The sequence below is a fragment of the Rhinoraja longicauda genome, chromosome 14 (genome assembly GCF_053455715.1).
Source record: "Rhinoraja longicauda isolate Sanriku21f chromosome 14, sRhiLon1.1, whole genome shotgun sequence".
Taxonomy (NCBI): domain Eukaryota; kingdom Metazoa; phylum Chordata; class Chondrichthyes; order Rajiformes; family Arhynchobatidae; genus Rhinoraja; species Rhinoraja longicauda.
In genome coordinates, this window is record NC_135966.1 from 7,841,333 (window position 1) to 7,868,330 (window position 26,998).

General features: G+C 40.2%; 1 protein-coding gene across 11 annotated transcripts in view; it reads left to right on the forward strand.

Moving 5' to 3' along the window:
- The window catches only part of LOC144600025 (rap guanine nucleotide exchange factor 6-like), a 246,711-nt gene that overhangs the window by 198,744 nt on the left and 20,969 nt on the right, over positions 1-26,998 (forward strand). For 7 of the 11 annotated variants that reach the window (XM_078411361.1, XM_078411350.1, XM_078411353.1 and 4 more), the window contains 9 exons: positions 150-164; positions 3,649-3,889; positions 4,290-4,673; positions 9,606-9,817; positions 11,641-11,764; positions 17,763-17,786; positions 20,900-21,123; positions 23,480-23,656; positions 26,806-26,958. In XM_078411361.1, coding sequence (XP_078267487.1) covers positions 150-164; positions 3,649-3,889; positions 4,290-4,673; positions 9,606-9,817; positions 11,641-11,764; positions 17,763-17,786; positions 20,900-21,123; positions 23,480-23,656; positions 26,806-26,958 — 1,554 coding nt within the window. Of the gene's footprint in view, positions 1-149; positions 165-3,648; positions 3,894-4,289; positions 4,674-9,605; positions 9,818-11,640; positions 11,765-17,762; positions 17,787-20,899; positions 21,124-23,479; positions 23,657-26,805; positions 26,959-26,998 lie in introns of those variants that run through there. The other 4 variants (XM_078411354.1, XM_078411351.1, XM_078411355.1 and 1 more) reach the window with 4 other exon arrangements.

Consider the following 26,998-nt stretch of genomic DNA (forward strand, 5'->3'; position numbering starts at 1 on the left):
TAAATGTTGTTTTGCATGATCTGGTAATTTAAAAGTTGGAATATGTTTAGTTCTAGAATATGTTTTTTTCCCATAAATTGATTTGAATATCGACAAATTGTGTAACTTCCTTTTTGTCTGTTCCCTTAAATTGTACTCATCCATCTCAGCTGCAGGTTTTTATAGTGAGTATTCATTTGTTCTTCTGTGTTTTTAATGCATGTATGTTTTCTTGTGTGATACATTCCTTTATGTTGCAGCTTCATGTTCACGATTAGAGGTGACACATAGTTAAATTGTTGTGTTATTTTTATTTAATTTTGCAGGGACAAACTTATGCCTTGCATCGCTTATGCACGGTATAATGAAGAGCAAGTAGAGTTTCTGTTCTCTGCCTAGCATTCTTTACCTCCCCTATCACTTGTTGGTTTGTTAATCGCAGTCAAGTTGCTGTGCAGAGGCACTAAGTAGAAGCCTGATAATTTCCCAAAAGGAATCATAAAAATAAGCCCAAATGATCCACAACCTGTGGCATATATTCCCTGGGGACCCAGCTACAATAAAGCACTCTTTTGCAGTCAAATTGTCAGCCATCACTTTGCCAAAGAGGTTTTTGGCATAGTAACGCTAAACTACACAGAGAGGAAATGCAATTACTTTGTATATTAATGTTATATATCATATAATATATTAATCTTTTTTATTTCCCAAGGGAATTGTTTTTTATACATTTCACAATGTATCTTCACTTTGGAAGTAAGAATAGAAAGGCAGATTATTATCTGAATGGTGTCAAGTTAGGAGGAAGGGGAGTTCAACGAGATCTGGGTGTCCTAGTGCATCAGTCAATGAAAGGAAGCATGCAGGTACAGCAGGCAGTGAAGAAAGCCAATGGAATGTTGGCCTTCGTAACAAGAGGAGTTGAGTATAGGAGCAAAGAGGTCCTTCTACAGTTGTACCGGGCCCTGGTGAGACCGCACCTGGAGTACTGTGTGCAGTTTTGGTCTCCAAATTTGAGGAAGGATATTCTTGCTATGGAGGGTGTGCAGCGTAGGTTCACTAGGTTGATTCCCGGAATGGCGGGACTGTCGTATGTTGAGAGGCTGGAGCGATTGGGCTTGTATACACTGGAATTTAGAAGGATGAGGGGGGATCTTATTGAAACATATAAGATAATTAGGGGATTGGACACATTAGAGGCAGGAAACATGTTCCCAATGTTGGGGGAGTCCAGAACAAGGGGCCACAGTTTAAGAATAAGGGGTAGGCCATTTCGAACGGAGATGAGGAAGAACTTTTTCAGTCAGAGAGTGGTGAAGGTGTGGAATTCTCTGCCTCAGAAGGCAGTGGAGGCAAGTTCGTTGGATGCTTTCAAGAGAGAGCTGGATAGAGCTCTTAAGGATAGCGGAGTGAGGGGGTATGGGAAGAAGGCAGGAACGGGGTACTGATTGAGAGTGATCAGCCATGATCGCATTGAATGGCGGTGCTGGCTCGAAGGGCTGAATGGCCTACTCCTGCACCTATTGTCTATTGTCTATTGTCTATTATCTCTTATTTAAAAATCATGTCCATGCACTGTTAATTGAAATTTATTCTTGGGTGCCTACTGGCTTTCCCATTTCATTTTTTTTCCCTCCAGTCTTTAGGCTACAGATATGAGATGGGAAAGGAGGTGTTGTAACTTGCACAAAAACATTGAGGCAGTTCAACGTCTTCATGTACATCCCACTTTCCAGCATTTAAAACTAGTATTTTATTTTTAGCAAAGGTACACAGTGTTGGAGATAGAGCATTTTCCAACATCACATTGTGAAATTAGTTAATTCATGTGCTCTAGAATTGGAATATAAATTAGGAACATATTAAATCTACTTTTATACCATGGTAGCGAGTCAGCAATGTACTAGTTAAAATAGCTACCTCCGTGCACTATAAACCAGATATAATGGTTTGTCTCAAGAAAGAGTAAACCCAGCCTGACTTCCAAAAGGACCCAGGGAGCTGAAATTAATCCACATGAGCTCTGCAGGATGAGCTTAGTTTATAAAAGTTTTAAAAATAATATAAGCATATGAATGGAAATGGAAATACACTAGTTCCAGTTTTGGAGAGGTTTATAACAAGGGGCCAGAGGTACAACATAAATTTAAGAGATAGAGCAAAGAAACCTTTTCACACTGAAAATGACCATATTGTGGGATTCATTTAGATGTTAGTAATTGAGGCAGAAACTATGTTAGCATTTGAGACCTCATTAGGTTGATAATAACTGGCAATAATATCTTGATAATAACTGCTAATAAGGGCGGCAAGGTGGTGCAGCGGTGGAGTTGCTGTCTCCCAGTGCCAGAGACCCAGATTCAATCCTGACTTCCTGGTGCTTCTCTTATACAGAGTTTGTCCGTTCTCCCAGAGACCTGTGTGATCTCCGATTTCCTCCCACACACCAAAGACGTACAGGTTTGTAGGCCAATTGGCTTGGTTTAATTGTAAATTGTCCCTAGTGTGTGTAGGATAGTATTTATTCACAAAATGCTGGAGTAACTCAGCAGGTCAGGCAGCATCTCGGGAGAGAAGGAATGGGTGACGTTTCGGGTCGAGACCCTTCTTCAGACTGAAGAAGTGTGTAGGATAGTGTTAGTGTGCAGGACTGAAGGAGATGGTCTTCAGAAGACTTCACCAGTCTGAAGGGTTCGGACCCAAAATGTCACCAATCCTTTTTCTCCAGAGATGCTGCCTGACCTGCGGAGTTTCTCCAGCACTTTGTGTCTATCGTTAATAGAAATCAACCCAGAATGGCACCATTTATCCATTTAAACTTTCTTGTTTTCTGCACACAAAGCACTTTAAGATCGGCTTTTATAGGTAGCAGCACCACCACAAATCTGTTTTTGTCTACATTGCAATCAACAGACAATTTATTTTCCAATCGGGTGATTATTTTTCCTTTAAATCCACATTCACCTTGCTCCCTTATTGCTGCTCCCCTGCATGCACAAAATTGTTACTACATGGTTCCTTGGCAATAGCTCACACTACCTTGTCCAAATGGCTTTGCTTAATGTATTTGTACAATCAGTCGCTGTAATCTGGCTAATTCACTGCATTGTTCAGCATAGTCAAGCTTGAGTCTTGTCCATGCACATGTTTCCGGCTATAATTGTTAATAATTTACCTAGAGTGAGAATGCTGAATAACATTTCTCTCATGAGTGATTCCATGCCACCGATGGTTAAAATCTAATTATTCTGCATTCAGTTTTGATTAAAATCAAATCACTGGATCATTTGGAGAATCACCAATGGCCATTGAATTAGTAAAAAATTGCTCGATCAGACAATTTGCAGTTTTATTTTTGTTACCGATAACTAATTTGAGAGTAATTTTGAAAGGTCATACTCGTTTTGCTGGGTGAGCTTTAAATGCTAAATTCAGAACATGGATTAGTTTGCCTAATACCATTCCAGTAGAACTCATCTTATTAAAAAGATCATGTAATGTTTTCAAGGATTTAGATGTTTGTTTGATAAAATAGTAATCCCATGTAACCAAAAATATCTTGCCAGAATCAACCACTTTTTTATGTGTTAGTAGACTAGAGAAGTAGGCAAAATAAACTGCGAGTATTATTTGTATATACGTTTGCAATTTAAAATGTTTCTACAACAGACATACCGGATCAAGTCATCCGAGTTTTTAAGGCTGATCAACAAAGTTGCTACATCATCATAAGCAAAGATACTATGGCAAAGGAAGTTGTGGTCCATGCTGTGCATGAATTTGGCCTGACTGCACCCTCTGAAACGTATTCGCTCTGTGAAGTTTCTATAAGCACTGAAGGTGTAATCAAGCAAAGAAGACTTCCTGATCAGTTATCCAAGCTTGCTGATAGGATCCAGTTGAACGGCAGGTGAGAAGCCATTGTTGTTCATTGGAAACAAAAATTCTCGTTCTTTATATACCAAATAATGACTGGTGAAAACATGCAGCTTCAACGAGACTGAATTTTTTTCCAGGTATTTTGATCACTCTTTTGACATTTAATTTTACTGGAAATTACGAATTATTTTGGTGAAAGGGGCAGCAAAGCACACTGTCCTTCTCGTTGGCCATTGCAAAGTGTTTGCTGTCATTTTCTTGGGGAACTTTACAAACTTGAGTTAATGCCAGCATCAAATTTGGAGGTTGGGAGGAAAGAGGGCGATGAGCAAAAATGGAAACAGACTATATGCGAACACCAATTATGAATAATCTTGAAATAAAGCTTAAATATGACAATTTTGTATTTAACTTCTGTCTATTCCATTCAGGTACTATCTGAAAAATAACATGGAAACAGAGACTCTTTGCTCAGATGAAGATGCCCAGGAATTATTGAGGGAAAGTCAAATATCATTGCTGCAACTTAGCACCATTGAAGTAGCTACTCAGCTGTCAATGCGTGATTTTGAATTGTTCCGGAACATTGAGCCCACTGAGTACATTGATGACCTATTTAAAAGAGAGTCAAAAACAGGAAATGTACATCTCAAGCAGTTTGAGGATGTTATCAATCAGGAGACATTCTGGGTTGCTACTGAGATTTTGAAGGAAACTGTCCAGTGGAAAAGGATGAAGATAATGAAGCATTTCATTAAAATTGCCTTGCACTGCAGAGAGTGCAAGAACTTTAACTCCATGTTTGCTATCATCAGGTAAGAATCAATTGTTCTTATCAGTTTAATGGCATAATGTGATGTCATATCACTTCTATTCTATGAATCTTAAATATCTATCACTGTCTGTTGTTAATCGGATTAACTAGATTGCAGTATTTTACTAGAATGGGCATTTTGACTGGCAGTGAAGTTTGCGGCTACAATCAGTAAAGCCTCAAACCTTTTGCTATTTCCTCTGAAGCTTCCTGTTGGAAGTTACATAGATTAATCTTTCAAGAACATTTTCACCTTAGATTACTTGGAAGAAAAAGCATTGTTGGTATATGTCCTGCACACCACAATGGTGTTATTAGTGTGCAGCTGGTAGTTCAAGCAGATCAGCCATATTGAATGGCCGAGTAGACTTGATGGGTGAAATGGCCTAATTCTGCTCCCAGAACTTATGAACAGCATACTTGCACTAACCTTGTTAAAGCACCTCCTGTTCTACTGATGTGGCATTCGATCCCCCACAGACATCCAAGTTATTTTCTCCAATGTAGTACCATTTGTGCTGGATTGAGGGTAATGTCAGTGTTGTGTATTCATGTCCACAACCAGTGGATGTGAGGTTGGTAATTTGATTTGTGTTGCACCCTTATTGGCAACATGAGTCTTCATCTTTTCATTTAGCCGAAAGACAAAATGTTAATTAAACCATTAAATCGCTGCTGTTGTGACATTATTGGGAAGGAAAAATCGATGTTAGCTTCAAAATTAAAGATTACATTAAAGCACAAACATTGTAATTGTTTTCACTATTTCAGTTATTAATCTGCTGAGCAAAACTAAATTAAATTAAACATTCACTTTTAACAGACACTGCTATTTCATTGTAATGAATGGGTCTGAAATGAGGGTAAAAGTTAAAATTGTTATCACTGCAACCAGAAGGATCCTTAACAGAATCTATTAAGATCGTTTAACCGAATTTTAATGATTTCTGTCCTTACCATAAGGTGACATTTCTAAGTACATTTTTAAGCACATTTTCTGCATCAAAACACAACAAAGTGTACAATGTTCGTATCTCCAGTGTGATAGGGTGAGGGGTTATAAGAGAAGGTATTGCCCTCCCTAGTTAGTGAACATTTATTTTACAAGCCTTTCCCAAAACAAAGGTTTGATTTAATTAGTCATAGAATTATACAGCATGGAAGCAGGTCCTTCGGACCAACTCGTCCATGCTTACCAAAGTGCCTACCTGAGTTAGTCCAGTATCGCTGTAAACCTTTCCTATCCATGTCCCTGTACAAATGTCATTGAATCATTTGTAATTGTACCTGCTTCCTCCGCTTCCTTGTTCCAAATATTCCACCACCAATTGTTGCAAAATTAGGAACTAACATTGCCACTGAAACTTGTAAGCAGTCTTGTTCAGCAGCACAGTCTTAGAATTCCTATCCATGTTCCTGTCCAAATGTCATTGAATCATTTGTAATTGTACCTGCTTCCTCCGCTTCCTCATTCCAAATATTCCACCACCAATTGTTGCAAAATTAGGAACTAACATTGCCACTGAAACTTGTAAGCAGTCTTGTTGAGCAGCACAGTCTTGTTGAATCATCACTGATCTTAGAATCATAAGCAGTCATGTAGTCTTATTCATAAGATAATGAAAACATATTAAGGAACATAGGGTTGGGTGTGAATTGAAAATTGTTTAACAGAAAAGAGATTGGATTAAAAGAGTATTTTTGGGTTGGGAGTTTTCAGGTTCTCAATTGTTTGCAATGCATATCAATCATTTGGTTGAGCAAATCAATTACAATATATCCAAGTTTGCTGATAAAACAAAGCTGGACATGTGTGTGATTTTTTGAGGAAGATACAGAGAGGCTTCAAGGGCAACTGGATAGGTGAGGATTTAACAGAAGGAATATGATGTGAAAAAATGTGAAGTTGTCCACTGGTAGCAAAAAATAGGTAAGCAGAGTAGATTGGAAATAAATTGAAAACTGATGGTGTGCAGAGGCGTTGGTGGAAGAGGCGTTGGTGGAAGCAGATACAATTACATTTAAAATGGAATTAGCACCGATAGACATCACATGGCAAAGATGGACCAAAAAGCCTGTTTCTGTTGTGTACCTTTCTATGATTCTAAGATCAGTGATGATTCAACAAGACTGTGCTCATTAACAAATGGAAGGATGAGCTCGAATTGAGAAAAATATGCAATAGAGAAGACTGTCATTAAAATAATTCGAGGAAATAGAGATTGAGTGGTTGAGCTAAAGGCTCATATGGTCAACCAACATCCTTCAATATGTGCTTTCTCTTCAAATTGTCTTATTTCGTGCTCTGGCTCTAACCTTTTTGTGTCTATCAGCATTCTTGTGTCATGATATGAAACATTAAAACACACAAAGTGCTGGTATAACTCAGTGGTCAGCCAATGTCTCTGGACATGGATTGGTGTTGTTTTGAGTCAGGACCCTTCAGACTGATTGTGGTGGAGTTTATTCTGCCCTCACCTCTTCCAGCTTTCTTCCCCCTCCAGAGAAGCCTGACTCGCTGTTACTCCGAACATTGTGACTTTTCATGTGATAGTAAGTTACCTGCTACATGCCGTGTTCTTCGAGACCCTTCTTCAGACCCGAAACGTTGCCTGTCCATGTTCCCCACAGATGCTGAGTTTCTCCAGCACTGCCTTTTTTTTTGTAAATCAGCAACTGCAGTTCCTTTTGTCCACATGTGACATTAATTCTGGTTCTGTACCCACAGACATTGTCTGACCTGCTGAGTGAGTGAAATAAAAATAAAATGCTGGAAACACTCAGCAAGTCAGATAGTACCTGTGGAAAGGGAAATAGTTTCCAGATTCCAGATTGAAGACCCATTATCAGAAATGGAAAAGGGAGAAAACAAGTGCAGTTTCTCTGTATGAAGACCAGTGATGTTGCAAGAATACCCATCAGTAATATTAACTATGCTTTTCTCATTCTCCGTAAGCATATTACCCAATCTTCTGAGGCCTTTCTTGCATTCTTCAAGTTTCTATTCTCTCTAACATGTCTGGCATACATTTCATAACTTTTATTTCCTTTTCTCTCACACATTTTCTTACTCTCATGTTTTCTCTCTTTTACTCTCTCTTGTGTTTGTTCTCATGTTTTTCTCTTGGTCGTGTTTTCTCTCCCGCTCATTTTCTCTCGTTTTTCTCTCTCTCTTGTTTTTCTCTCTCTTGTTTTTCTCGCTCTCTTGTTTACTCTCTCTCGTTCTCTCTCCTCGTCTCCCCATCTGCAGGTTTTTAAAATTGCTTTGTGGTGTTACACTCTTTACTGCCTGTGAAGAGATCTCAGTAACATTACTTTATATCTTCTCCATTGTACCAAATTAGAACGTCTACGGACTCACAATTAAAGCAGGTTTTGATAATATTAGTCAAATTCTGAGGATGAATACATACATTTTTTGGAAAACTAATTAGTTATGACTATTAAATCCGCTGTAATATTCATGTGTACTCAGACTGAAAATATGTGGGAGGTGTTATTGCAGAAAGATCAGATCTGGGGGTTTCGTGTTCTTCATTTTCACAAACACCTGGTCATAGGTATTCAAAATACAATTTCAAAACTGTTCAGGTTTATTATGTAGCAAGGTACAGTGAAAAGTTTTGTTTGGCATGTAATCGAATCAAATCCGATAATACTATACATTAATACAATCAAGTCAAGCTCAAGTAGAATAGGTAGAAGAAAAGGGAAAGACAGTGTATCGGACGCAGTTCTCAGCATTGTAGCACAACATTTCCAGAGACATCGTCCTCCGTAGCAATTCAGAGGTCTGTAAAAGCAAGGTATTGTTAAGGGATCAGAATAGCATGTAGTTGGCAAACATTTCCTTTCAGGAAAATGAGCTGTTTTGATGGGCATGAGGCTGCATACACCCTGGAAAATGTGTCGAAATAGTGTAAAGGAATAGAGGGATCAATGGAGCAGATGCACAAATTACTAAAAACACTCATCTATCTGAAGAAGGGTCCAGACCCGAAGCATCATCTGTCCATTCCTTACACAGATGCTGCCTGACCTGCAGAGTTCCTCCAGCCTTTTGTTTATTTTTGCACAAGATTCCAGCATCCGTAGATTCTTGCGTCTTCACAAAAAACAATGCTGGACATAAATAAAGTTATTCTAGAGAAAAGGTAATCAAATAATTAAGCTAATTTTACATGGATTAGAATCAATAAGCACAGATACTAAGTGAAACGTGCATTAAACCTTGATATGACCATGCTTGGAGTGCATTTAACAGTTTTGTTCTCTGGCGTGGAAAGGATAAAGGAAAAGGTGTAATGTATACTAAAGTAGTAAAACTGAAAATGCTAATCTGGAAAAGATGAACAGGTTTAAGGATTATTGTCTCAGAAAGACCAAGCTGATGGGCAGTCTGACAGGTCAAAGATGTGCAAGGGTTGGTGAAGATGTGCCTGAAAAGTTTTTTACTTAGCAGGCCATTAAAAGAAACAATGGCAATAACTAAGTTACCCCTACTCCAAAAGGAACTTCAGGGAAAACTTTATTACTAGACAATAGACAATAGGTGCAGGAGTAGGCCATTCGGCCCTTCGAGCCAGCACCACCATTCAATGTGATCATGAAACTTAGTGCCCCTTGTATGTGCAGGATGAGCATGGATGCATTTATGCATAGCCAAATGAATATAAAGGAAAAAGTAAAGATATAGCGATGAAGAAGATGGGGGAAACACTTATATAGAGTGTAAACACTGGAATGGGCTTGTTTGACCAAAAGACTTATGTTTGCGCAATAAATACAATGTCGTACTTTGAAAATAATCAATCTCTGATTGTTAATGTCCGTATAATTGTTGTTAAATGTGTGTTTATTGGATGCCACTATATTTCAACAATTAAAATAGCTTCAGATGTAATTAATATCTTTAAAATTTCCTCCGTTTCAGTGGGCTAAACCTTGCGCCAATTGCACGTCTGAGAGGCACTTGGGAAAAACTTCCAAGCAAGTATGAAAAGCTGCTACGAGACCTTCAAGATCTCTTTGATCCCTCGAGAAACATGGCAAAATACAGGAACGTTCTCAGCAGTCAGAGTCTGCAGCCGCCCATCATTCCACTCTTCCCTGTAGTCAAAAAAGACCTCACTTTTCTGCACGAAGGTATTCCGAATTATTAAAGTCAGAATTGCTTATGTAGATAATTCGCAGCATGCTCTTTAAGTGTTTAACTCTTGCATTGGCATCCTCTACCTTTGTGTAGCATTATCCTCAGGGTGACGATTAGACCACTGGTCACGTATTCATTTTCTAACCGTGTGGTTTTGTTGTTAAGTCAGTGAGTTAGGGTTAGATTACCAGTCACAACTCTGTCAAGCACCGGAAAACACCCATGGCTGTTGAATTTAAATTTAAAAAGCAACCTTTTCTGAGACTGCGGGTGTTTCACATTATTGATGCAAACTGAGCAGTTGTCAATCTAAGTAGATGACACTTGACAGATTTATATATTTTTGTGACAGCTGTATAAATGTATTTAATAGGGTGAAGGTTAAGCTAAAAGCTATAATATTTATTATATTATTTCTGCACAATGTTTGTTCAGTGGGGTAAGACTGACATAAGTTACATGTGACATAATATCGGATTGGGGAAAGCTAAATATTATTTTTTTGTGTAGTATACAATGCACAAAACAAGTCCATTATTTTTCCATAGTTGTCAGTGACTTACAGTAGCTCAACGTACCAGTATTCTTAAATTATGTAATATCCTAAATATGTTAAAATATTCTGATCTCGGTTATCTATAGATTCAACCACATCAATTTTTTGTGATCATTAGCATTTGACTTCTTTAGGATTTTAGATAATTGAGAAGATGAATTAGACTACAATTTGCTACTGGATCATTCATTTATTTGACATAAAATTAATAATCTTTTGGTCATGCATAATACAGGTGCTGGTATTTATCTGTGCAGTTTTTCAATTGAGGATTTGCAGATTTTCATATCTCTTTCCCTTTATTTACCATTTCCATCTCCCCCTCCCTTTCCAGACTTCATCTATCCATCATTCCCCACCTCTTCTGGTTTCACCCATCACCTACAGCTTCTATCGCTCTCCTCCACATTTCTACATCTGGCTATATCTCTTCCAGCCCCAGACCTGATGCAGGGTCTCGACCTCAAATGTCGACCCATCGTTAGCCTCATATTTGCTGCTATCATAGAATTCTTCCAGCATTTTATAGTGTGCACCAGATTTCAGCAGCTGCACTACTAGTGTCTGCAGTAGATTTTTGCTGCAGTATGAACGTGTTAACCAGCGTTTTCAATCTTTAAAGTGAAAGGTAGCAAAATACTCTTTCTATTAAATCCTACATAACATGCTAATAATTTTTTAATAATTAAAATTCGTGCACTTGCACCATTTTCACAGTCGAGTTTCCAGATGGCAGTGATCTCAGTAATGATTATCCTTACCTGATATGTACTTTTTACATGGCCTCTACTCCTTTCTGGGCCCCATATAAGCAAAAGCAAAAGATTCAATGTGGAGCCTTGATGCTTGAAGCTGGCGCCAGTGTGAGCATGTGGTCTCTTCGCTGTTGCCTGCAGCTAGTAATATAAATTGACATATCCTGATGTCACATGGTAACCGTTATTTGTTGCTCTCACTAGCTTAGTTGTGACTTATCTGTCTGGTAATTAATTTTTTACAAAAGGTCTAATTATTAACAGAAGAAACTGATTCTGACATTGTGAAATCAGTACTGAAATTAAGTGTCAATATTTTACTGATTCCTTCAATGTCTGCAAAATTGATTCCCAATAGTTCATTTGATGAATGCCTATATAGCTGCAGAACAGGCTCAATAATCTAAAGGTCAACCTCCGTTCTTGCATTCCTATGCAGCTTTGATATAATTTGGTATTGTCATCAAGTGGCAAAAAAAATAATTTTCATCCTTTCTTTTTGAAGGAAATGACTCGAAGGTTGAAGGTTTGGCAAATTTTGAGAAACTGCGGATGATCGCTAAGGAGATTCGACATGTTGTCCGTATGACTTCGGTTAATATGGATCCTGCTGTAATGTTCCGGAATAGGTCAGTGATTGTCGAGAAACCAAATAAGGATTCTTTTTTAAAAATATAAGCATGGTTGGAGCACTGCAAATCCTCAAATATTTTTGTCTTGGGAAGTTTTTTGACAACTTACAGCATTCTGGAAATTGTTGCCTGTGAACACCAAGGATTTCTATATGACTATTGTTGACATTAAAAAACCTTATAGATGGTTGCACTACCTACTTGCAATTATGTTGAATGAGTTATACAGCGTCATAACAATCATAGTACGGGGTGCCAGCTGATCATATCTGTGTTTAGTACAGTTTTAGATATGTTTATTTTCTCTCTTCCACTTGATGTAACATGAGAAACTAAATGCTCTTCTGTTTAAAATCATCGTGTTAGTACATAGGTTGAATGGGACTGAATGTACATGAGTCAACTTATGTTGCATTTAACACCTGCAAACATGTGGACAACTGGTTGAAAGTTGAATCGGGCTAACGGCTGCGGCTCTCTGGCGGCTGTTGTCTTTTTTTCTTTTTTTTTGTTTGTGTCGGTGTTGGGATGGTTTTTGTTTCTGTTTTTGGCTGTGTATGTGTGGTGGGGGTGTGGGGTGGGGCGGGGGGAAACCTTTCTTTATTAGGTCTCTTCCCCGGGGCGCAGCTCGCCCGCGGGGCCTTCCATCGCCCGGCGCGGCTCGGCTGCGGGACTTAACATCGCCGGCGCGGCTCAGTCGCGGGACGTTTCAGTGCCCGGCGCGGCTTGGCCGCTGGACTTAACATCGCCAGCGCGGCTCGGCCGCGGGACGTTTCAGTGCCCGATGCGGCTCGGCCGCTGGACTTAACATCGCCCGGTGCGGCTCGGCCGCGGGACGTTTCAGTGCCCGGTGCGGCTCGGCTGCGGGACGTTTCAGTGCCCGGCGCGGCTCGGCTGCGGGACTTAACATCGCCCGGTGCGGCTCGGCCGCGGGACGTTTCGGTGCCCGGTGCGGCTCGGCCGCGGGACGTTTCGGTGCCCGGTGCGGCTCGGCCGCTGGACTTAACATCGCCCGGTGCGGCCGCGGGACGTTTCGGTGCCCGGGGCGGCTCGGCCGCGGGGCCTTCCATCCTCTTGCGGGGGCTGTGCGTGTCGGTTGCCTCGGTAGGGGTCGAGCTGCCTGTCCGTGGGTGCGGGGGGAAGAGAGGGGAAGTTTTGTTGCCTCCATCACTGTGAGGGGGTGTTTAGAGTCACTGTGATGGATGTTTGTGTTGGGGTCGGGTGTCCTGTGTTTTTTTTCTTTTTGCTGTGTTTTGTGACTGCTGAAATTTCGTTCGGTGTTGTGCCGAATGACAATAAAGTGTTGTTATGTTATGTTATGTTATATGATGGAGTAAATGGTGATGGTGCTCTTGTAAATGAGCTACCTAACCTAATACCAGAAGGCAGCCAATTCATTCCACCATAACCTGGCAAGAGTCTTTGGAAATTCACCCACAATTGCTGCCTTAAACCAGTGCATGTGTGTTACATTTAATTTTGCTCACTTCCACACATTCAGTTTCACTTGGCCATCTGTTTTGCTCAGTTCTGCAAAATCAGTTCTGTTGATGTGAATGAAGCAGAATGTGTAGAGGTAAGTAGAACTAATGGCAGTAATCATGCACCTGCTTAGGATGGGTGACAAATTAAAAATATATATTTCCTCCCTCCCTTGCCCTTCCATTGAATTGAAGGAGAAAGTTTGGGACTTAGGCACAAAATGCTGGAGTAACTCAGCGGGACAGGCAGCATCTCTGGAGATAAGGAATGGGTGACGTTTCAGGTCGAGACCCTTCTTCATACCCGATGCTGAGTTACCCCAGCATCTTGTGTCTATCTTTGATTTAAACCAGCATCTGCAGTTCCTTCCTACATAGTTTGGAACTTTTTACTTTGTGAAGTGGTTGAGATTGGCGTGAAAAGTGGGACTAGTTTGGTTTGTGAATGATTGACTTTGTTGCACTGCAATTTCACAGAGATTGTATTCTTTGGCATTACCCAATTAATTCTACTGCTTTGAATCTGTAGATGTCTGTAGAGTTATGTCTTTAGAATAACAAACATAGATTTTTAATGCTCGGCTTGTTTTTAAACTGAGTGGCAGCAATAAAAAAATTAGAATATGCTATTAATTAAGCATATAAGAGAAAAGATAAAACAAAATAAAGCAGAATCCAAGTCTGAAGAATAATTGGTGCTGTAAATGAAGCCTCACAGAGCTGGCTGCTCAATATATTTTGAGAGAGATCATGTCCAATTTCAAAGACTGAAGTGTTTACAACTAAATGTAACGCAAAATAAGATTTTACAGTCAAACATCCTTTATTCAATCTTTGCTTTCCTATAAATTGGTACACCTTTATTTTCATTTAAACAGTAGCAAATAACGACCAACTGGCTTAAGATATAATCAGTGACAGGACAGTTTTACTTGGTTCATGATAAATCACCCCATCTCTTTCCATCTGGATATATCTAGTTCAAGTTAATGAAATTTGAAGCTTCGAATCGATGTTTATACATTGGCTTCAATTACAATGTTTTTCAGTGAAACTAGAACTTGTTGCTGCCTTGCAGAGATCCTGTTCTCAACTGAGCAGTAATTGGTGGAGATTCAGATTGGTTTATCATGTACACCACGGTGCAATGAAATGCACTGTTTACGTGAAGCTCAGAGGAAACAGTGCGCACGGAAAGGATAATGACAATGCCACAAAAAATGCAATGTCAAATGTAAAACAATAGAATGCTGCAAAAGATTGTACTGCAATTTGGAGAAGAGCAAAAAAAGTACAATAACAGAATAACTGAACAAGATAGAATTAAGAGCAAACACACCACGGGGAAGGGGGTGCAAAAGTGGTCATTGATTCAGGAGCTTGACGGTAGGGTGTTCTTCAGCCTGAATGACCAAGTTCCTGTATCTTCTCCCAGAAGATGGAAGAGAGAAATGGGTATAGTGGCAGGCATCCATGCCGATACTTCCAGTGTTCCTGATGCAATATCCCATGAAGATTGACTGGAAGGAAGCGATGAGCCTGTAATGGACCAGGCTCTGTTCACCACCCTCTGCAGGTTCATGTGCTCAAGATCAGGGCAGTTGCCATACCAAGCTGAGATACATCCCCTCAGAATTCTTTCTACAGTGTATTTGCAAAGGTTCGAGAGAATCCTCATGGATATGCTGAATCTTCTCAGACATGTAAGATGGTATATGTATTTTTTTAATCACCGTGTCAATGTGAAGGGCCCAAGTTAGGTTTTGGTGAAATGGATGCCTAGGAACTTGAAGGTGTTGAGCATCACTACAGCAGCTCCATTCATGGAGACAGAGTATTGTTGACCCCCTCACTTCCTTAGGTCAATAGCCAACTCTTTGTCTGGCTGGCATTAACGGTTACATTGTTACTGAGACACAGGGATCTAGATTTATTTTCTGCACTTCATCTCGTTGTTGTTAATCTGGCCTACAACAGTGGTTGCATTGGCGAGCTTAATGATTGAGTTAGCATTGTGTTTGGCAAAACAGTGGTGGATGTACAGGAATGCTGTTTTTTAAATTCCTCATATTATTGAAATAATCTTAGAGAAATAATAATTTCACAATTTTAAGTACTGTTGACAAAGTGATCTCAAATTTTAATCCTCAGGATTGAGGCATGGAATGATATGTTTTCATTCATTTTGCATGCCTTCTTTTGTTTTCTTTCTTCCTTGTTTAATTGGTTTCAAGGCTATTGGCAATTTCGCCCTTTAAGTGGCCATTTTATGTAAATGTCAATTTTCCCAAATAATTATGTTGTAAAAATGGTTGGAATATCTTGCTTTGATTCAAGAGAGTCAGGAGTCATAGAGAGTTAAGGGTATTTAATTGTCTTCCTCTTCTTGCGTTTGAGGCAGCAGAAATTATGTAACGCCCTCCAGGCACTGCAGCCAGTGCAACGTGCTGTTGTCGAGGTCCATGAGGTCTACCCCTCCACCAGGGGGATGGAGGATAATGCAGTCGAAAATGACGTGCTGCGTTGTTTGTTGGTCTGCTCCACAAACGCAGGCTGCTGATGGACGCAACCCCCAACGATGCATGTTGGCATTGAACCGGGCGACCCCTGTGCGGAGCCGGCTCAGGGCGACCCACTCTTTGCGGGGCGTGTCCGAGCCGGGTGGGGCTGTGGTGTTCGGTGCGACAGTGAATTGAGGAGGTCGCGATGTCTGTTTCCAGCTGGTTCTCCATGCTCCTAGTATGTTGAAACCGGAGCCAAGGAGGTCGCTGCATGACGGGAGAAAGGGTGACGAGATGACAGCCGTTGAGGGCCCAGTTGCTGTGAATCCTGGGCGAGGTGGTGCAAAGGATGTTTGGTATCCGATGGGGCCCTGCACACCAGCCTATGAGTGAAGAACTCTCTGCGAAGCTTGGTGGGTGCGATACCTGCGAGCACCGGCAGGAGATCCGAAAGAGTAGGGCGTAGGCAGTCAATGATGATCCGCATGGTGTCGTTGAGGGAGGCGTCTAGCTTGCTAGTTTGAGCGCTGCCGTACCATGCTGGGGCGGCGTACTCAGCGGCACTGTACATGAGTGCAAGAGCACTGGTTCGAAGAGTAGGAGGTTGTTCCGTGCCGAGACTTTAGCACGGAGAGCTTCAAGGTGTTGTCATTTGTAGCGACAACGGAACAATGAAATTCTTACCTGAAGCAGATTAATAGGCCCATAAATGCAATGCACACTGATAATTAATATATAATTTTTTTAAACTTCAATAAATTAATGACTGTAATACAAGTAAAAAATAAACTTGAAGTCCTCAGTGCAATGAAAGGGGTTCATAGTTGCTGAGGTTAGCGTGGTGTTCAAGTGCCTGGTAGTTTCAAGATTCCAATATAAGCTCAGAATTTTCTGAAAGACATAACAACCAAAATAATTATTCAGTTAATTATATTTAGATTTTTTGGGTTAATTGACTGAAATGTACTTTAAGGGAACAGGTTTAGTCAGAAGCCTAGAAACTAACCTGAAATAAAATTACCATCAAAAATAGTAAATGGATGGAGCAGAAAATCTGAAGTAGTCTGTAATCCAGTTTCATTCCTGCATCATCTCTGACTGTAATACCTAGAAGGCTGAGAGAAAAAGGTGATTCGTAATAAGATCTTTAATGTGCTTATTTTGGGGATTTTATTTCACCTCATTAAAATTCAATTTTCAGGCTTGAATATTCACAGGCTTGATCATTCAATGGTTTCATTGTCAAGTTATCAGTAGTACACAAAAGACCACAGAAAGACCACCAGAAACTGGAGCAAAAAATAAACTGCTAGAAGAACTTGGTGGGTAGAACAGTATCTGTGGAGGCAAAGGGGATGTGTCAGCTTGTTTGTGATGGGGGAGGAAAGATGGCCAGTATCTAGAAGTGAGATGGATGGTTGAGACAAAGGCTGGAGATAGCTGGAACAACATTAAAGGGGAGGGGAGAGGAGGATAGGCAAATGGACCCAGGTTTGGAGAAGGAGGGTGAGTTCCGAGACAAAATGGTAGATGATGGGCAGAAACTCCCCATGTGTTCCTTTTGCAATAACACCAGGCCACCCAGGGTCTCCCTCCCTTTGCTCATCTTTTCCATAACCCCCCCTCACCCTCACTATCAAACTTTAGTAGAATACTGTGTAGGAAAGAACTGCAGATGCTGGTTTAAACCGAAGATAGACACAAAATGCTGGAGCAACTCAGCAGATCAGGCAGCACCTCTGGAGAGAAGGAGCATTCTCTCCAGAGATGCTGTCTGTCCCGCTGAGTTACTCCAGCATTTTGTGTGTATGTTCTTAATATTCCTTCAGAAGTGAACTGATAGCGTTAGACCCCTTTGATATGATTAAGTCAATCAGTGGTGCCAGTTTTAAAGCACTCTCCGTTCCCTTGTACTGAACTCTTCCCCTTATCCTCTTGCTCTTCTGAACTGGTTTGTCTTTTCTGCCTTTTTCTCTGGACACATGCTTCAATGTTCATGGCTCTCACTTACAGGAAGAAGAGATGGAGGAGTTTGGGGTAAGTAGTCTGTGCACAGGTGCTGATGTTTTGGCACGTAACCAGCTCTGCATCCTCCTCACAACTGCCCACCCTGTAAAACAGCATGTCTCGCTTAACCTAATACCCAACCCACCTATTGTCCCCTTAAAATATTATGTCATATTGCAGAATAACTTCTTAAACCATCTCAGCTAAGTGTCTTTTACAACAAAAAATGCATGGATTTCTTTTAAAAGTTTACAAGCTATGGGTAAACATGATTTTGTTTTAAGACTGTCTGGGCTTGTGCATTTATTTTGCAAGTAGAGTATTTTTCCGTAAATTTTGTGTTTTGCAATTGTATTAGTGATGGATAATTGGAGGCCCATTGATATGAGAATGTTGGTGTTTGTGGTGAGGAATGGAGCATGTACTGACTTCAGACACTTGGTATCAGATAGGTATAGATTCTGTGCAGCATGATTAATTAAAGGTTAACCAATTCACTGCATTCTTCATAATTATAAGGGGATCATTACCAATCCAGTATAATATTACAATTTCCCACAGAACATGATACAAAATAACAATAAAAATAATACCAAAAATACTCAAAGGTCAGGAAGCATCTGGGAAGAGTTGATTTTTCAGATTAATAACCCATCGTCAGATCAGTTTTTTTATAATACTGTCTAACAATAGTTAACGTTAACAAATAACAAATATATTCCTGGAAACATGGTTGAAATTGTCACTGCCCGCTTTAGCAATAACAATTATACTTCTGATTTATATGGTACCATTAGATTTTGGATAAAGTAGAAACACTGCTGGGAATTGAGTTAGAATGAGTTTTCACAAAATCAAAAGGAGAAATAGGAGTATATCGAGTGAGGAGTTATAAGACAAAAAAACTGGCATTACTATAGTGATATTGATATCTCTTTGAAAACATCCGAAAACACGTCACAGTTGCTCAAGTATTAATGAATTGTAATCACTGTTGTAATGTAAGAAATCTCATAGGAAATTTATGCATTGGCTTCCACAAGCATTGATAATCACCAGATAATTTGTCAGTTTGGAAATATGGATTGCTGCACTTCCCTGATTCACTTCGCAAGAGTGCCACGTGATTTTATTTTTTGTCTATCTAAGAAATAAAACAGAACCCGAGTTTAATGGTTCTTGTGAAGTAGCAATCTGTCAATGGGGTGCTGGATTGTCGGCCTTGACTTTTAGCATGGGACTTCTTAATGGATGAAAGGGTATATAGGTGGAGAGGGTTAAACCACTGAGGGATTTTCAATACACAGATGAAATATTTAAAAATGATAGACACAAAAAGCTGGAGTAACAGGCAACATCTCTGGAGAGATGGAATGGGTGGTGTTTCGGGTCGAGACCCTTCTTCAGATTGGAAACGTCACCCATTTATTCTGTCCAGAGATGCTGCCTGTCCCGCTGAGTTACTCCAGCTTTTTGTGTCTATCTTCGGTTTAAACCAGCTTCTGCAGTTCCTTCCTACACAGTTTAAAGTGAAGCATTGGGCATTGAACAGCTAATTACAGTAGAAAAAAGACGAGGGGAAACACTGGAAAATGGTGCATTATTGAATACAACAAGAATTATAGTTATTGGCTTAGGTATATTGAGAGAGGTTGAGATATCAATGGGAAATAAGGTAAGGAGAATCCCAAGACTATCTATATAAAGAGCAAGAGGGTAGCCAGGGATGAGTGTGTCCCCTTGGGAACCAAAGGGATAATCGAACTAAAAGACCTGGGGGTGGAAACTTTTCATCCGCATTCCTCAAAAAGAAGGGGTGGAAGATGGTGAGTTCAGAGAGGGGTATGCAGATAATCTGCAGCAGGTTAGAAATCATCATAAGCATAAGGATTGATAAATCCCCAGGGCTGGAAGAGATCTATCCCAGGTTCCTCTGGGGAGACGAGGGAGGAGATAACTGTGACCTTGATAGAGATTCTTGCATCTTCCATTAGTCACGGGTGAGATGCCAGAAGACTAAAGAATAGTTATTACAATTATATTTAAGAAGGGCAACAGAGATAAGCCAGATAACTGCAGACCTGTGAACAATATGTCATTGGTAGGAAAATTATTGGAGACAGGATTTATATACATTTGGAAAGGCATGTACTGATCAGGGATAGTCAACGTAGCCATGTGTAGGGGAGATCCTGCCTTGTAGGTCAGTGAGGCTCTGGTGGACCGATGGCCAATTCCGTACTGGGCAACTGCAAGTCTCTAAGCATTTAACTTCAATCTAAGTTGTAACTGCCGCTGAAATCAGGAACATGCCAAATATCAAACATAAATAAACCTGTAATTGATTTATTAATGAACAGAATGATAGTTTTAAAAAACATGAAGACTGGTAGCCCTGTGGAAAGGGAGATGACAATTTATTTCCTGTGCATTGTTGCTCTTGCATTCCAATGTTTAAATGCTCGCAATGCCGAAATTAATACACCTCCATGTATAATTTTGTTATTGAGATGTTTAAAGCAATAATTTCTCTGATTGGATTAAAAAATGCATTTAAAATAAAAATTTGCAGTTTAAGAATACCAAAATGAAAAAGGGAGTGGAAACAATATTCTCATTCTAGTCCACATTGCGCACCATTTCCCAGGGGCATGCATCAGGGGAGGGGATTGCCACCAAGGGGCTCACTGTCCACTCCCCACCACCATCAATTGCCATCCAGTAACACTATCGCGGGAATCTCGTTTGTGCATAGAAATTTGTATTTATCCTAAGAGTATTGAACTAAAGCAACCACCAGATAGCACCTGCAGTTTACTAAATGAAAGCAAATTTCCTGTCAATTCTCATAGTATTTTATCAATGTAAATCTTTAATAAAATGGTCAGGAGAAACTACATGACTTGAAAATTTTAGCCATGTCCTGACTTCTGTTAACTCATTGTAATAATTCTTCTCTGACGTACAAGGCCTGTTTCTCATAAATATTTCTTGATTAATAACGTGGGCATGCAATGCTGTTGAAGTGGCAGCAGCTGCCATGAACTAACACCCGTCCTCCCCATTCGCAGCATGCACTGGTTTCTGTAAGTTGCTGCCAAAGGCTGGCTGCATTTTGATTTCCCTTTCTTCCCTCCGCACAGGTCATTAAGTCAAGGCAGCACAAATTCCAATGTGCTGGATTCAGTGCAAGGTGGGGGTCATAAGAAGCGAGTGCGTCGCAGCTCTCTACTTAACGCGAAGAAACTTTACGAAGATGCACAAATGGCTCGGAAGGTTAAGCAGTATCTCTCAAACTTAAACGTGGAGACAAATGAGGAGAACATTCAATTAATGTCACTTCAATGTGAGCCTGCTTATGGCACATGTGAGTGAACTCCAAAGATGTTAACTGCTTTGAATTTTAAATGAAGCAGCATCCCTGCATTTTATTACATGAACATCATTTTAAGCTGAAACAGTTTTTATCATTAGTGATATTAAACATTATTTTTGTTTGGGAAGCAGAGAGCTTCAGATAATACTGAAGGCCTTCAGAAGTATATACACAACAACTAGTGTCCATCATTTGGTCTTTGGATTTTTTTTAAATCCGGATCATTAACAACCAAAGGTCACAGGTATTAACAGCAGTTTTTTTCCCCATCCTTTCCTGGATTTCATATCCTATTTTTGAAAGAGAATCTCACTATCAAAGATTTTAGATTTAGTTGAGGAATACAGTGTGGAGCCAGGTCATCGGCCCACCAAATCCACGCTGTCCATCAATCACCCATACACTAGTTCTATGTTATCACATATCGCATCCTACACTCTAGGGGCAATTTGCAAAAAACAATTAACCTACGAACCCGCACGTTTTTGAAATGTGGGAGAAAACCCGAGAAAACCCAAGCGGTCACAAGGAAAACTTACAAACTCCACACAGACAGCACTTGCAGTCAGGGCCCAACTCTGGTGCTGTGAGGCAGCAGCTCTACCGCTGTGCCACTGTGCTACCACAGTTAGCATTGATATTTGGCCAATTAGGTTATAATTTATTTGTAACCAATACAATCACTGTTAGCAATCTCACAAGAATCAAGTCAACTCTCCAGCTTCCCTTTTATCAGATATATTCCCATTCATATGGCGACCAGAGTGCAATCCCTGCCTTACTTTCCATCCTAACTCAGCTATAACAAGGTGCTGTCTAGGCCGAGTTCTCCAGTTCAGCAAAGGTGGGGGGGGGGGGGGGTGGGGTGGGGGGGGGGGGGAGAATGTACACCAGCTTCACTAATCTACATGATTCACTTCCTAACCACCTAAATTTACTGAACTAAGAGGAGAGCACATTTGACCTTTGACTGATGTCACCAAAACAAAGTACCAGTCATTATCAAATTGCTATGTGTAAATTTACTGTCTTTGTTTCTTTTTGGTCTTTCAGCCAAAGGAAGGTACATTAAAAAATTGATCAGAGTTCATTACAGAGGGTATAATTATGTTTATTGTATAATGACGCAGCATCACCATAGATAAGCTATAGACAACAGAGGTTGATATAGAGTGTATAGTGGCAGAGGATTAAACCCTTTCCACAAGATGGTGCAGTATTAATCATGGAAAGTTTAGTCCCAGATTAAAGATACACACAAAGTGCTGGAGTAACTCAGCTGATCTGGCAGCATCTCTGGAGAAAAAGGATAAGTAACGTTTTGGGTCGGGACCCTTCTTCAGACCAGCTGAGTTACTCCTGCACTTTCTGTCTATCTTTGGTATAAGCCAGCATCTGCAGTTCTTTGTTTCTACATTTATTCTCAAAGGAAAATTGAAATCCCTGAAAGTTCTTGCTTTTGCTTATTCACGTCACCAAGTAGCTTGTCACAGATGGGAACTCTTCGGGGTTGCCTATTCAACCTCTCAGCTGCAGCAGGTGTATGGTTAGGATAAACAAGGTATGGGAAAGGAGAAATGTCAAAATATATTTAAATCAGCATTGAGCTTGTTGCAAAATGCTGCACTATCTTTACTTTCAAAATTACAGACAGGACCTTAAAAGCTAAACTGCTAATTTCAGTGGTCTGATCTTTTATAAGTGATATAGGAAAACAATAAAAAAGAGTTTGTTGCAACGTGCCAGTACTGTTGGAATTGCTGCCAAGTGTAGCAAGACCATACTGCCATCAGGTGGTTGTGGGAGCAATGGAGTGTTGAGTGGTGAAAATAAATCAAATAAGTTAAATGGATTTTGATTGCGGAAAAAAGATTAATTGTTGGAGAGTAATGGGAATTGTATATTTATTGACAACGGATGTATAACTGAGAATAAGCAACCGAGAGGACATGATACAAAACTAAAATACATTTAAGAGGTATTTTCTACTTACATAATTACTGATTTGAATAGAAAACCCACCAAGAAATGCTGTTGTACTCAAAACATTCAAAAATATAATTGGTTCAATTCGTAAATCAGCAGTAAATAATTTTGAGTTAGGAACAAGAAGTATAATGGTTATTATACTGGATTGTGTACATTATATTAAAAAAATGTTATTTCTAGAAAACGTTCTATTTTTCAGTACAGTTCAAATAAAGATGCATTTTCCCTGAAATATCTGATTCTCATTTTGTGCATGAGATTAATTAACTTCAGTTACAAGCTAATTAACTTCAGTTACAAATGCTAGATGTTTTTTGGAGTCAATGACTGCTATTAATTAGTTTTGTTTTTGTAACAGTAAGCAAGAACTTAGGAGAGCGACGGTCCTATAAAAGCTCGGACATGTCCCCGGTAATTACGAGGTCCTCTGGTCAACAAGGCAAGCACCAAGCACAGCAACGAATGAGCCAAGCCCTGCAAGTGCCAGCAGTAGCTTTGAGCAGTTCACGCAAGAAAGTCTCAGCCCCGGCATTTGGTAACTATTTTATCCATTTCTAATGGGTATTGCTTGTTAAGATTCATGAGTGTTTTATTGGTATATGTCCCAGATAGAACAATGACATTCTTACTTGCACCAGCACATCTGAATATATAAACATAGTACACTATTAACAATATATAAATGAGAAAAAAAAGCTCAGTGTGTGTGTATATATAGACTCATATATATACATATACTCATATAACCATATCAGGTTCATGATGCATCTAACAAATAGATGCTTGTTAGACTATTTGGAGACATGTCGAATCACTTGAAACTTCTTTTTTTTAAAATATATAGAGGAACTGGCCTGCCACCTTTGGGATTAATTACATTAAGAAATTATCACTCAGATGATTTGCCTGGTCAGATCTAGTGCAGAATCGACAATCAAATGCAGAAAAATGCAATAAAATGTGTGAGATTTAGATATTTTTAAGTGTGTCAGATTCAGATATTTATAAGCTTAACATCACACACAGAAGCAGAGAGCACAAAAGCTGGAAAGTTATGTTTAACGCCTATAAAACACTGAGTACCAACCAGAGCATTGTTTTCAGTTCTGGTGATCAAACTTTGGAAAGGATATAAGATCCCAGGAGAAATTACAGAAACATATGGTTCCAGTTTTGAGTATTTTCCTCAGCACACATGACAGTAAATGCAACTAAATGCAGGGGAATAGGGATGACCCAATTAATTGCTGTTATAGGAGCTGGTGTGGACATGATGGGCCAAATGGCTGCCTATGTACTGTAGTGTTTCTATGGTCTGTTCTGAAATAAACACAACCCTTTCATTCTTGCGTTCTAAATATAAGCCAAATGTATTTTAAAATCCTGACTAAAATTGTGTGAGCTCTTTAATTTATTCCTGGTGCTTTGTCGCAGCAACATCTGCTCATTGAAAACCATCCTGTAAACTAAACTGTGGCTAGGCATTGTGCTGGGAACACGATTAGTTGCAGAGGTTGTGAAAATTAATGTGGTGGGTAATGTAATAAAACGTCTTTTTACTGCGCATTGATCTTTAATTTATAAAATGTAGAGCGTACTGAACTATTCGGCAAAGAATAATGTTTGAGTTCAATGGTTGTCTCCTGCCATTGAACATTGCTTCACTGCTGCCCTAAGTCATCTAGAGTTTACTGGAAGGGACTATGCACGTGGATTTAAGTCAAAAATTGGAAAAAAACAAATTTAATTTAGTTTAGAGATACAGCGTGGAAACAAGCCCTTCGGCCCACCATGACCAGCGATCCCCATACACTGACACTATCCTACACACTAGCGCCAATTTTTTACTTATACTGACAGCATCCATTGTCAGGATCGAACCTGGGTTTCCGGCACTATAAGATGGCAACTCTACCGCTGCGCCACCATGTTGCGCCACCATGCCGCCCCCTAATATAATTTTTAAAAGAGGATATGCCAGAAAGATTCAGTACACCAGGCTGTGATTTGTGGAGAGGAAAACTGAGTTAATGTTTTAGTGAAAGGACCCTTTGTCAGGCCTGAAGCAATAACTTTGTTCTGTCATAACAGTATGTTGCCTGACCTGCTGATTATTAGACAATAGACAATAGACAATAGGTGCAGGAGTAGGCCATTCAGCCCTTCGAGCCAGCACCGCCATTCAATGCGATCATGGCTGATCACTCTCAATCAGTACCCCGTTCCTGCCTTCTCCCCATACCCCCTCACTCCGCTATCCTTAAGAGCTCTATCCAGCTCTCTCTTGAAAGCATCCAACGAACTGGCCTCCACTGCCTTCTGAGGCAGAGAATTCCACACCTTCACCACCCTCTGACTGAAAAAGCTCTTCCTCATCTCCGTTCTAAATGGCCTACCCCTTATTCTTAAACTGTGGCCCCTTGTTCTGGACTCCACCAACATTGGGAACATGTTATCTGCCTCTAATGTGTCCAATCCCCTAATTATCTTATATGTTTCAATAAGATCCCCCCTCATCCTTCTAAATTCCAGTGTATACAAGCCCAATCGCTCCAGCCTTTCAACATACGACAGCCCCGCCATTCCGGGAATTAACCTAGTGAACCGACGCTGCACGCCCTCCATAGCAAGAATATCCTTCCTCAAATTTGGAGACCAAAACTGCACACAGTACTCCAGGTGCGGTCTCACCAGGGCCCGGTACAACTGTAGAAGGACCTCTTTGCTCCTATACTCAACTCCTCTTGTTACGAAGGCCAACATTCCATTAGCTTTCTTCACTGCCTGCTGTACCTGCATGCTTCCTTTCATTGACTGATGCACTAGGACACCCAGATCTCGTTGAACTCCCCCTCCTCCTAACTTGACACCATTCAGATAATAATCTGCCTTTCTATTCTTACTTCCAAAGTGAATAACCTCACACTTATCTACATTAAACTGCATCTGCCATGTATCCGCCCACTCACACAACCTGTCCAAGTCACCCTGCAGCCTTATTGCATCTTCCTCACAATTCACACTACCCCCCAACTTAGTATCATCTGCAAATTTGCTAATGGTACTTTTAATCCCTTCGTCTAAGTCATTAATGTATATCGTAAATAGCTGGGGTCCCAGCACCGAACCTTGCGGTACCCCACTGGTCACTGCCTGCCATTCCGAAAGGGACCCATTTATCCCCACTCTTTGCTTTCTGTCTGTCAACCAATTTTCTATCCATGTCAGTACCCTACCCCCAATACCATGTGCCCTAATTTTGCCCACTAATCTCCTATGTCGAAGGCTTTCTGAAAGTCGAGGTACACCACATCCACTGACTCTCCCTTGTCAATTTTCCTAGTTACATCCTCAAAAAATTCCAGTAGATTTGTCAAGCATGATTTCCCCTTCGTAAATCCATGCTGACTCGGAATGATCCCGTTACTGCTATCCAAATGCTCAGCAATTTCGTCTTTTATAATTGACTCCAGCATCTTCCCCACCACTGATGTCAGACTAACTGGTCTATAATTACCCGTTTTCTCTCTCCCTCCTTTCTTAAAAAGTGGGATAACATTTGCTATCCTCCAATCCACAGGAACTGATCCTGAATCTATAGAACTTTGTTTTTAATTCAAATTTACATCTACAGGTTTTTTGTTTGATTTTTCAAATGTAATCTTATTTATTTTATTTCCCTAGGTACCAATTCTCCGCAAGCCTTGAAGAAGACTAAAGTCGTGTCCGAGGAAGTACAAGCCGATCGAAGCAAGAAGAATACTGATGACACAGTGTCAACAGCGTCATCACAACTCTCCTCCCCTCCCGTTTCTCCTCAAAACTCCCCACGCAAAGGTAACCTTCAGCCACGGAGCATAAGTTTTATAACAGCAAA